Raw genomic sequence first — 12,883 nt, forward strand, 5'->3', positions numbered from 1 at the left:
TGTCAGTAAAGTTTCACAGCTTTTCTGTCAACAACAAAAGCAGGAAAACAGACTGGAGACAAGAAAAGTTACTTTCAAATCGAGTGTCATCATTCAACTTGTATTTCCAAATGCAGACTTGTAATACATCACTTCCTCTTGTTCCTGAATTTCTATCTATTTACACAACCAAATGTGAACGTGTGCAGAAATTCACCATTCACAGCTCAACACCTGTTACAGTATTTACATTTTCAGAAAAATAGGAGTCTTAAACATTTTATACAGACTGAAGGAATCCTGCGATCAGTCTGAGTTACTCCACCTCGGCTACTTGAGCCACCTCCACCTCCATGGTCTGAACCTCCTCGGGGGCCTCCTCCAGTTTGCCCCCAGTGAGCGCCTGCTGGGCCAAGACGTAGTTCACCACCTGCATGATGCCCTGATCCGAGAGCGTCGCCACCGAGCCGTCGCTCACCGCCTGGACGGCCTGAACCGCCTCCACCGTCTCCTCGGTGATCAGCACCGTCTCGATCTCCTCTGACGGCGGCTGCTGGGCCGGTCGGAGCTCTGGAGGCAGGTCGGAGGCCAGGATGCTGACGGCGTGCTCCACCTGGGTGCCCTGGTTGTGGAACTGCAGCGTGTCTTTCTCCAGCATGATCTTTCCGGGCAGGCTGTCCACGTGGTACTTGGCCATGTGCTTGCGAAGCGTCCGAGCGTCGATGTGAGCCTCCTGACACATCGGACAGACGTACGGACGCTCACCGGTGTGAGTGCGAACGTGGCGCTTCAGAGAGCGAGCGTCGGCCCAGGCCACACCACAAGTCAGACATTCAAAGGGCTTCACTCCTGAAGACAGAGCAGGTGAGAATCAGCACCGTCACACAGGGTTAAAAAATTCATTTCAGAATCGCAACTAGCAAATCACACAGGATACAATTTGGAATTTTCTTAACAGAGCATGTCAGAGTTTAACCCGAGCCTAGACCTCATATGTCAGTTTTATTAAGACAGCCACAACTGGGCCGTTTCCATTGAGTTGCAGGACTTTACATTGCAGTGGAAAATGAATCCACAATGAGTAACAAGAAAAGCGCTCAGAGAAAGTGGCCCTCCGCCAAGGCTCATTTTGTGTATTCAGAAATCCTGGCAACATAGAATCTGGCCGTTTAACATAAACTGACCCACAAACTAACTAAACAAATAAAAAATTACTTTGCAGAGAGCACAGGCATGTGTTATGCATGCGTACGTTATGTACGGATACCGAACTGCGTTACTGAAATTTGTAGTGGGCCGAGTGAATTGATGCAGGTAACTGACAGAATGTTCACTTGTTTTCATGGTTACGGTGACGCTGTGCCTCTTATATCTCGCAATGGGATATCCTTAACAAATCCATGGATCCAGACTATAAGCCGCATCACCGCCAAAATCTAATGAGCTGGTCCTTGTGTCATTTCTGACCTTTCCTGAAAATTTCATCCAAACCCATCAATCCAAATAGTGGGTGGGTGGGTGGGTGGGCGGACAGACAGACAGAGACAGGCATACAGACGCTGATAGTCACATAACCCTTCCGCCTTCCTTGGTGGAGTAAAAATGTGATGGGAGCAGAACATACCCAGAAACTGCCCTGTTTTCAGAGGTTTAAACTGTCAAATTAATGGTTTTACAATTTGTGTGACAGTGACACTTTCAATGGTTTAAATCTATTAATCAATATTAAACTTAAGCTTGACTGTGGACAATTATATTGCAAATCAAATGATAATACTGCTTCCAGCCGCCCATTTCCACCAGTCTACTCTGCATCGCCTTCACTATACTTGATATGTTCATCTACACACTGTCTGAATTTTCCTACCAGCTATATATGTTGTATATTTAACGTCAGAGTCGTACACCATAACAATAAACTATGAATCAATTTCAATGTTAGCTTGTACTTTGTATGTATCATCTATCTTATCATGCATGTATCCAATTGTGTGTTCCTTGTTCCCCACCCTACCCTCTCCCTCCCCTACCCTCTCTACCTCTTCTGTCTCAACCCGCCGGCCAGCAGGTAGATGGGGTTCTGCTAATGGTTTCTTCCCTGTAAAAGGGAGTTTTTTCTTGCCACCGTCGCCTTGGGGCTTTCTCTGGGAGTTCAGGCATATGGGTTCTGTAAAGCGTCTTGAGACAATCTGAATTGTAATTAGCACTATATAAATAAAATTAAATTGACCTGAATTGAAAACTGAATTGATAAAAAAAAACAAAACACACAATTAGAAGACTCCTTGTAAAGCATCGGGGCAGCTGCCTCCCGCTGAGCTCACCCTGGTGGTTGTTGATGTGGCGTCTGTACTCTCTCAGCTGAGTGAACTTCCTGCCACACTGCTCACACTCTCTCTCCAGGTTCTGTTTCACTCGGCCTTTCTTCCCGTGTGTCGCTTTCTTCACGTGTCTCCTGAACAAAGCCTTCTCAAAGAACTCCTTACCGCATACGTTACACCTGAGGGGCAAACAAACACAAATATTAGAGTCGAAACATGTCAGCAAGGTAAATCATCCTTAATAATTTATCGGTAAAAAAGAAACGCTAATCTGATAAATAAAAAAGACGACAAAATGAACAGAATCAATCCAAACACAAGTATTAACCACCACACACAATCTAATACCCAGCAGTAAACAGAGGTGTGCCCTTTAGCAAATGTATTTCTAACTGTTCCAAAATTTCACAAAGAAGAGATAGATAGTAGGTCCTAACACACAACTCGTTCCCAAAGTCTGAATCCAAAGGAATAATTAAGAAAAGTTTCATTTTGATTCTGTTCATCAACATTTGTTTTTGCTTGCACTAGCTCTTAAACCATGAACTGCTACAATATCTACAGCAATCTGTCTGCTACAGTGTGACTGATTATCAGACATTTCCCAATTATTGCTATCTAAAAGTTCTACATGAAAAAATGTTACTTAAAGTCAATGTATGTGAGTATAGTCAGAAAGATGTATTAAAAGTAAATGTAGTCAGTGCAGAAAAATGTTTCCTGTGACTGCTATACTACAATACTGTACATGGTATCATGAATAGGATTTCATCAGACGACTGTTACTGATCCGTTAACGTAAAAGCAGGACTTTTCTGTTGTATTAACTCTAACCATTTGCCCCTCAAAGAATAAGAATCATTAGGAACTTAGATCATTAAGCAGAATCACTGAAATACAATCACATCTAGCCCTGCTGCTACCGGTGTAACAGGCCAGATTACCCCCCGGCCACTTTATACCTGCTGACACATAAAAATTAGGAATGTTAAACTTTTAATTGTTAAGTTATTTAGGTTTTTTTTGTTGTTGTACAAAGCGGTGTGCTCAGCAAGCAGATCATTATAAAAGAACATAACGAGAATGTCCTTGAGCCAATTATGATTTTATAAGTTCAAAGGAAAAACAGAATTGAAAACCAAGAAAAATTTAAGCAAAAAGTATGAAAGAGCATCCACATTGGCTGGTGTTGCTTTCAATTGTTTCTGTACGACAGATTTCAGTATAATATCTCTTTGTATTGTCTTTGATTTGTGCATAAACTAAGACTGACTTGATCTGTGTGTAGCAGGCCAGATAAAACCCCCAGCCAAAGTATACTTTGGCCCAATTTATACCCCAGGAGCTGAAATAGCCCTTCCAGGCTAAAATACATACCATGTAATATGAGATGAAATGAATTTTATCTTAATTTAAGCACAAATCAATGAAATTAAATCAAACATTTCAGGCAAAATAGAGTGGATCGGTGGTTAGCACTGACGCCTTGTAGCTAGAAGAGCCCCAGTTCGTGTCCCGGCCTGGGATCTTCCTGCATGGAGCTTGCATGTTCTGAGCATGCTGTTGGTTTTCTCCAGGTACCCTGGCTTCTGCCCACAGTCCAAAAACATTACTCTAAATTGTCTGAAGGTGTGAATGTGAGTGTGACAGTTTGTCTCTATATGTAGTCCTGTGATAGACTGGTGACCTGTCCAGGTGTCCCCCGTCTTCATCTTAAGTCAACTGGGATAGAATCCAGCGCCCCGCTACCATAATGAGGATTAAGCGGTGTTTAGATAGTGGATGGATTTTAGGTAAATGGTAAATGGTCTGTATTTATATAGCGCTTTACTATACCTGCAAGGTACCCAAAGCGCTTTACATGATACATCACATTCACCCATTCACACACTGATGGCGAAAGCTGCCATGCAAGGCGCTAACCACGACCCCATCAGGAGCAATTCGGGGTTAGGTGTCTTGCTCAGGGACACCTCGAACACGACGGGGCGAGGATTGAACCGGCAAGCCTTCGGTTGCAAGACGGCCACTCTACCCACTGAGCCATGCCATCCCCTATCTCATAGTATAGGTAGAATATACTATGAGATATGCTGATGTAGTGGTTGGGCCAAGGGGTTAATCTGGCCTGGTAGACCAGGTTTGTGTACTTTACGTACTTAAAAGGCTCGGCGACGCTGTGAGACTTGACGTGAGAGTACCAGTCCTTCTTCCAGCTGTAGCACTTCCCACACACCTGACACTGGAAAGGCTTCAGACCCATGTGTTTGTTCATGTGCTGCTGGAGATCTTTCGCTTCGTAAAACCTCTTGTCACAGCTACAGGAGGAGACGAGGCGACGTGAGTCAAAGTACATTTAAATCTCAGTACAGTTCAGACTCTGATGTGACGATGAGTTACTCACTGAGCACAAGCGAACGGCCGGACATCAGGCTTGGGTTGGTGCTTCTTCAGATGTTTGCTCAGAGCTGAGGCTCGGTGGAAAGTGGCTCCACACGTGTTGCAAAGATACTTCGATTCACCTGGACGTGGGTTTGAGAGAAAACATCAGCTATATTACCATGTGTACATTTAAGAATTAAGGAGTCAGTTTGCACAAATTGCCAACAAAATAACAAGAAGAGACACATCTTATGACAGAAAATTTAAAAAAAAACTCTTTTTCTGTCATTGATTACAATAAGCCTTCTTTTTTCTAATTTGTTGGAGATCCTCGTCCAGTTCCAGACAGTCTGAAATATTTAAAGGAACATCTGACACATTTCCTGATTCACTTTACTGTGAGCTGCTTATTGTGTTCATGCATACATGTATGATGTATGCGCTTGAATGGAAACTGAGCTACATACGAGTCATCCACATCAGCATTGGCAGAAACAGTCATTCTCAGTGAACCGTCTGAAATAACCTTTCAAAGGAACTGACCTGTGTGGAGGCTCGTGTGCTCCTCCATGCTCCTCTTGCTCACAAACGTCTTCTTACAGAACTCACACTGAAACTGCTTGGTGACGTCGTGCAGCACTCGGTGCATCTTCAGGCTGTGTTTGTGGGCGAACGTCTTACCACAGACCTTGCAGGAGTGAGGCCGAACGCCGGTGTGGTTCAGCATGTGGATCCTCAGAGAGTACAGCTTCGGTAACGTCTTCCCGCAGATGTCGCACACAAACTCTCTTCTGGTGAGCTTCTTCTCCTCCGCATCACTTTCAGCTTTGCCATCAGGCTTGGGTTCTGCCACGGGTTTGGAGATGGGCGCTCGCTGGCTGCTCTGCTGCTTGTGTCGGGCCAGATGGGCTCTGAGCGAGGCGGCGTACTGGAACTCTTTGCTGCACAGCTACAAGGACAGAATCATCAGAGTGAGAGCCTGAAAACAGCAGCAATAACGACATTTCTTTGACATTTCTGGATGTGCCAATGCAGCTTTTGCCAGTTAATATGTCCTGCCTGCTATAATTATACATAAGGTAATATTTATATAAGCATGCTATTTTGAAAAGCCAGCATGTTTCACAAACCCGGTACCGATACTTTTTAATATCTTTTAAAATGTGGTTCAGTATCAATCAGCTGCTCGCAGTGAGAAGAGCTGGCGAGCAGAGAGGCAGACTAATGATTAGACCCTCTAAAAAACAGTCACAGCTCAGAAACTAAAAGCTGAATGAATAAATTTATTTTACCACGTGCACCATAATCTTTTTTTCAACCATGCTGATGTATTTTCATGTACGTACTGTGCATTATCTAGATTTGGTCGCAGGTTTGGTGACTCACTGTTTCTGATTTCTACCGACACTTAGAGCTCAGACATAATGGGAGTCAGTGAGAATGTTGGTCTGTGCTCTGAGGTAAATTATGAAAAAAAGCAATTCCTACAGTAATGAGAGTTACACTGAGTGAAAGAGGACAAAAATGTCTACATGAATTGTTCATTTGCAGTAGAAAATGTGAGAAGGAGAAAAGGTTAACTGCACCTTTTCAAAAAATGTATTTGGTGAAAATGTAGTCTGTAGGTGGACAAAAATTCTGGATTTTCAAAGAAGTCGTAACACTTATACTGCAACTGCATAAAAACCCATAGAAGAAGGAATAACATTTAAAGTACTGTGACCGTTTACCCTGTATGAGCCAAATATCGAAAAAAAATTAGCAACATAAAATTGAACTTAAAACTGTATAATATGTGTGTGTATATATATATATATATATATATATATATATATAATATTAGCAAAAAGAAAACAAAAAATTATAGCTATATATAAACAGATCTTTAAAAAAATCTAAATTTGCAACACAACCTAAAAAAATTATATATATATATATATATATATATATAAAAACCGAAATAAAGAAAACAATGAGCAAAAATTACATATGTACACACCTATCTATCTATCTATATAGATAGATAGATAGATAGATAGATAGATATAGATATATAGAGATATAGGTGTGTACATATGTAATTTTTGAAAATAATAACAAAAAAAGTGTATTTTGCAACATTGGGTTTTTAGGGTTAAAATTGCATGAAATTTCTGCAATAAAATATCCAGGAGCTACAGCATAAACAAGACAGCTGTGTTTTTACAGTTGTCTGGCTGGCTTCATTTCAGTAAGTTTTTTTTTTTTTTAAATTTCGGAACTGTATGATGAATCGCAAACCAACAATAAAGCACACCGTTCCAGAGCCACGTGTTTCGCTATATAATTTGTACGGGTTTTCTTAAAGCTGTGGGACGAGTTATGTGCTGAAAGACTAGGAATGAGCCCAAGCAACAACAGTTTGCACTTAATTAAACATCACACCGACAGGAAGACTTACGCTGCACTTGTATCCACGAGCTTTCTCGTGTTTTAATGTGTGCATGATGAGGGAGTAACGTCTCTGGAAGGACATGCCGCACTCAGAGCAGGTGTGTTCTCCCTCCACGGCGCTCTCTGCTGGGGTTCGTTCTGGCTTGGCTCCAGTCTCTGGATCTGCCGCCTTCGTCGCTTCCTCCTCTGTGCGTTCCTCTGTTGTCGTCAACGCCTCCATAGTGCTGACCTCCGGGTCTGACACAGATTCAGACACGGGCTGTCCCTCCACAGGAGTCTCTACTGGCTGCTTTGGTGGTCTTCCTCTCTTCCCGGTTCGTGGAGTCATCTAAACCACACAAAAGCACATCAACAACTTTTAACACATCACACGTGATTGAAAAGAGTCCCTTTCTAGTCACTGATTTAACCCCTAAAAAGCTCTTTTGGATCATGTGAAGCTTGTTGTGAAGAGTCATGGTTTGACAGTAATCTGAGTTTTGAACAGTATGCTTTAAAGCCTGTAAAATCATTTTTAATCATCTTAAAAATCATTCAAAACACTTTTTTTTTTTAATTTTCAAGGATGGAGACCATTTTGCACAATTTTTTCTCATCACCCGTTGTTTACTGCAACAGCCTTTTTACCTGCAACACAAAAAAAAAGGATCAATCATCTGTACAGATGACAGGATTACTTTAGGGATTACTATTGATGCCCTTCACATTCAAATCTGATCAGATACACCTGAAAACTAACGTGGACACAGGGTCTGTAGTCGAGGCTTGAGACTCTGAAAGGATCTGTATCTTTCTGCTTTTATCAGATGGCCTTGCCTGATTTTACTTCAGTTTCCTTTCAACCTGTCTTTTATTTCTTTTTATTCACTGCTTTGTGAAGCACTTTGTAACTTGTTTTTTTAACTGTTCTATATATTAAGATTAGCATAGTAAATAAATGTGAAAATGTAACATTTTCTTCTTGCCATTATATGGAGCACAACACACCAGCTCATCTGAGACTCTGTTAAAACACTGATGAACTGCTCTGTACTCAACAGTCGACCGTTGTAACATTGACAGTCAGACAAACAGTACGGAAAGCTCCACCCTGCAGGATGACAGGACCAGTTCCTTGTGTTTGTTACATGTGAAACCATAGAAGTCTGAATGTGTGTTTCTGCATTCTTTATTTGAACTATAATTGTGTACCTTGGCAGGTGTGGCTGCCCGCGGTGGAGTTGAACCTTTCTTGCCCTCTTCTTCATCCTCCAGCCCCATATGCAGACGAGCATAGCCGCCCTCACCAATAGAGCGCTGCCGGAGTCGCCTTTTGTTTGGGTCATCTGACATCAGTTCCTGCTTGTCTGCGTGGCTTTCATCTGCAGATGGATCCTCCTCCTCCAGCGGCAGGAACTTCTCCACCTCCACTGGTTTCTTCACTTTGGCTGGACGACCTCGTTTGCGGCCCGATGGTGCAGGCACTGGTTCAACTCTCTGGGGCTCTGTAGTTTCCTTCTGCGGCGAAGTCGCTGCAGATGCCAGCTTGGTGACCTCAGAGGGACTCATTTTGTCTGGATCTACGTTTATAACAAAAGCTCCTGCTTCAGCAACCTGCGGCTGCTCCATCGCCAAGCAGGCCGACACCACGGCAAGCGACTCGCTGGCTCCGGCTTGTCCACTGTGGGTGACCACAGTCATCGTCTCCCCCTGCAGTCCTTCTGCATTTCCTGAGATAAGTGTGACGGTCTGTCCTGGTTCTGTCGGACCGCTCTGAGCGATCAGGGCCACAGTGTCACTCTGTCCGGCCTCCTCAACGTGAACTTGGCCTTCATCCACAGCCTGAGTGACGACTGTCATCTGCTGCTCGATGTAGGCTTCTTTTGGAGCAGCAACAAAAGCCAAAGACTCGCCTGAAACAGCGACACCACTGTGTGTGACCACTGCCCTGCCGTCACTCTGGATGGTCACCATGTAGGCGTCAGACTCGGCCTTCGACTCCGGAGAATTCAGCTGGCTCGACACCACAGTGTGCACGTCTCCTCTTTGATACACCGTCAGCTTCTGTTCCTCCACCTGCTTGTGCACCGACTCACAGATCTGCAGCACCTCCGTCATCAGCAAGTGCCGAGCGAGGTTGGCAATGTCCGCCATTATGCAGAAATTAAACGTAAGCATTGAAGTGTACGCAAAATCCAGCAGTGGCAGGAAGCTGGCTTTGGTGAAACCTGCAGAAAGAAGAAGGAAGGTGAAAACACAAACGACGATGTGAAACATTTACCACAGAAATGAAGAAACAAAAATCTCACCAGAGAGGTCAACCACAGCCTCATGTGTGGACGCAGCCCCCTTCTCAAAGAAGAGCTCGTTGAAGTACTCGCTGCAGGCTGCCAGCACAGCTTTGTGTGCACGATACTCCTCCCCTTCAATCAGCAGTGTGATGTCGCAGAACTGATTACTGAGACGCTGATGGTTGAGTTTGTCCAACATCGTCTGGCTGTGTTTGGGCAGGAACTGATTCACTTCACCTTTACTGTCAACCTGGAAAGAGTGCAAAACAAACAACAACAAAAACACGTTAAAAGTCTTTTCATTAAATTTATCTCACTAATTGATAAGGTGTCTGTTACTTACAAAGACCAGTTCATGTTTGGACATTCCCTTTGCCACTTTAGATCTCTGCTGGGAGGAAGAATCACCGATAAATAAACTCTCGTCCTCCTCGTCTTCCTCATCTTCCTCGTCCTCTTCATCGTTCATGTTGCCGGCCGTCTTGCGTTTCCCCGGCCGGATAGACGACCGAGCCCCAGAGCCGTCATCAGCGCTCCGCCTGCTCTGACAGTGAACACATTTTCTGATGTGGTCTTTGACATTCTTTAGGATACCTGGAGGAGTCCAAACAGAAAGGACATGTCAATGACTGGGGACAATAACACCAACAAAAAGGAACGCAGAGAGATATTTCAGTACCTTATACATGTATTTAAATTAACAATATCAGGGCTTCAGACTGCAACCAAGTAGGCGAAGTCTGCGTCCATTTCTAGAAGCAGCACTACTAAATTATATAATTGGGAATATGACTTGCAAAGCTTTGTTTTTTTTCTCTTTCACTTCAATATTTTTCAAACCACTGGAGTGTTCTAAACGTGAAACACCAGGCTGGAGTGTGTTTGTGAGATAAACAGTCACAATTCTGTGCAGGACGTCAGCAGGCAGCACCAGCGCTTCCTGTGTGTGAGTCAATCTGGAGCCCTGACACTAATACACCAACTAACCACAGCGCTGCAACCAACAATTATTTCCTTTGGTTATTGTTTTGGTAGAAATCTGCAAATGCTGTCCATCAAGATTCCCCAATGCAACAAATTCACACATCATGTTTCCATATAAACATACCAGGTACATATCTCTCCTGAATATTGTTGTGTGCAAGTGTACTAGACCCTTTATATGCTTAAACATACTTGGCCAGTAAAGATTCAACTTAATTTAACTGAGGTATTTACTGTTGTTATATTTTCTATAATAAAATACTAGAAAGTATGAAAATGTTGACATTTAAGGTAGTTTTTCTTTAACATATCATTATTCTCCTGCCCTACTTTATTGCATTTAATGTCAACATTTACATCAACCTTCTTCGAGTATATTTTTTTCTTTAAAAAGTAAAGCACTCACATTCAATTCAATCACACAATCAGTAAAACTAATTATTTAGAAACGTCCCGTTCATCTCACTATTCAAAGCAATGCAATTAGCTAATCGCAAAGGCTGCAGTTTAGGACATAATTCAGTCCATCTAAACAGCTCAAGAACCAGAGGGAAGTCCAGTGGCTTTGTACTGAAGCTTACTGTTACTGGAAAGACTAAGAAGCCACACAGACGTTTTTATTATTAATTTATTTAACTTAATTGCAGAATGTGCAATACTTTGATGCTGCACTTGAGACGTGAATAATTACCTATTTAAATGTCAGGGATTGTTTACCGAAAGGTCCAATTATTTCCTTTCTGTACGTTCTTTTTTGTTTGTTGTGTGTTTAACTTAACACAGCAACGCCTTGTGTGATACTTGTATTATAACACAATGCCATTTTAAAATGTAATAGAAAAAAAATGTTGGAAGCAGCCTACATGTTATTATATGTACACTGGAAAAAAGAACTGCTCATACTGTGACGGTATCTTATGAAGTAAGATAAGACAGAATTTTTGAAAATATGGATAGAATATATAACTCAAAAAACTGTAACAAAAGACTAAATGCAGCACCAAATAGAAAAGCAATAAGACATCAGTACAATATATTACTGAAAATAAAAATAACTGAGCTAAAGTTGGCTATAATACTGCAAAACTACTTAAGCAGTAAAGAAATATTACACTTCATAATCAAATACTGCACATAGAACTGTAATATTGAACATAAGATAAAAATATTACAATATTATGAAACTGATATTGCTCAAACTACTGAGAAAGAACCTCTGTTAAACACATTAGCCTGCGTGCTAAGCTTTAAATTATATCACAGATTGCGATAGCTGTCAGAAAACAAACCGAATTCTATATTTTTTTCCAAATAGTTGAGCCCTAAACTGTAGGAATTAGAGATGAAACTGTTCAGACAGAAAACACTTGTCTGTCCACTAGATGGAAGCAGAGAGTCGGTGCGTGTCCGGTGGTGACGGTGGCGTATTTTTAAATGTGTTGCAGCTTTAAAAAGGCTGTTTTAACCACCTCCCGGTCACTGCTAGTTAACCTGGCCAGCCAGCAAACTAACTAACCTCTCCACCAGTACTTCTGAGAGATGACTTCCCAAGTGAGTTGCTGGTTCAGGTGTTCCCCCTCGACCATAATGTGCGCCTCGTTGATAAGTTCGTTCCTCCGGCTGGCCTGCAGCACCACCTCCAGCTCCGTGAAGTCATTCTGGTCCTTCAGCCGGCGTTGGTAAAACAACGTCCCGTTCCGCACAACGTAGCAGGTCGCCGCTTTGCGTATTTTCCTCTTGGTATTACCGGACGTCCCCGGCGCGTACGGCTCCCGCTCGTCGGTCAGATAGCGAATGATGGCCAAGTAGCTCTCCTCACACGACATGTCTCAGCCCAGCCGCGCTTCTTACGCCGAGTTACGGGTATTTTTCGAAGAGGAGAGCCCTCCTCCGCTCCTAAAAGACGGGTATTGATTTTATGCGGCGATCAAATAGTAAATAACGTGAAACATAGACGCCACAACAATATTTCAAATTGTTTGTTAAGGTGGAACTGCAGTTCTCTGCCGTCTGGGGAGACCCGAGCAGACAAAATGGCTGCTGCACAACCGGACGTTGCGTACGCTGACGTAATGATCGTCATCTGCCACACGGGGGCGCCACGTGCAAAGGTATACGCACAAAAACTGTATACTTTAGAAATATATATAAAATAAATAATATGTAGATAGTCTCCAGTTATAATCAGAATCTATACAATCTGCAGTATTTACTCCACACCCTGTATATCAAATGAAAACAATAAATAAATACATTTATCCAGTCTATGGTTATAACCACACACCTTGTTTGTAAAATGAAAAATAATGCCCATAACTGAAACAACACACCTTTTATATAAAATAAAAAATAATACACACCTCATTTAAATTCTTACAATTACACCTCCTCCATTGATTAGTTCACAAATCTTTTTCTATACTTTTTATTTTAAAAGTTTAACCATTATGTTTTACTTTTAATTAATTAATTATTGGTATTTTACTTTTTGGCAGTTGTGTTTCTCAGCATAAT

The 12,883-nt window shown here is 42.2% G+C and overlaps 1 protein-coding gene across 1 annotated transcript; it reads right to left on the bottom strand.

Moving 5' to 3' along the window:
• Positions 1-79: 79 nt before the first annotated feature.
• zbtb11 (zinc finger and BTB domain containing 11) lies at positions 80-12,412 on the bottom strand. The gene is made up of 10 exons (XM_022213551.2): positions 11,886-12,412; positions 9,729-9,979; positions 9,404-9,635; positions 8,307-9,322; positions 7,123-7,443; positions 5,226-5,631; positions 4,705-4,822; positions 4,460-4,618; positions 2,304-2,479; positions 80-828 (listed from the first exon to the last, which is right to left on the bottom strand). The coding sequence occupies exons 1-10, from the start codon at positions 12,193-12,195 to the stop codon at positions 296-298; spliced, it is 3,522 nt and encodes a 1,173-aa protein (XP_022069243.1). The 5' UTR covers positions 12,196-12,412; the 3' UTR covers positions 80-295.
• Between the last annotated feature and the right edge of the window lie 471 nt (positions 12,413-12,883).

The sequence above is a fragment of the Acanthochromis polyacanthus genome, chromosome 4 (genome assembly GCF_021347895.1).
Source record: "Acanthochromis polyacanthus isolate Apoly-LR-REF ecotype Palm Island chromosome 4, KAUST_Apoly_ChrSc, whole genome shotgun sequence".
NCBI classification, from domain to species: domain Eukaryota; kingdom Metazoa; phylum Chordata; class Actinopteri; family Pomacentridae; genus Acanthochromis; species Acanthochromis polyacanthus.

Bases quoted from the DNA above. Each gene is read 5' to 3' on its own strand.
- zbtb11 (XM_022213551.2), bottom strand. From the start codon at position 12,195: ATGTCGTGTGAGGAGAGCTACTTGGCCATCATTCGCTATCTGACCGAC. The intron at 7,444-8,306 runs GTACACAATTAT...TGTGTGGTTTAG, and splicing joins GGGCAGCCACACCTGCCAAG to ATGACTCCACGAACCGGGAA. The intron at 4,619-4,704 runs GTGAGTAACTCA...CTCCTCCTGTAG, and splicing joins CGGCCGTTCGCTTGTGCTCA to CTGTGACAAGAGGTTTTACG.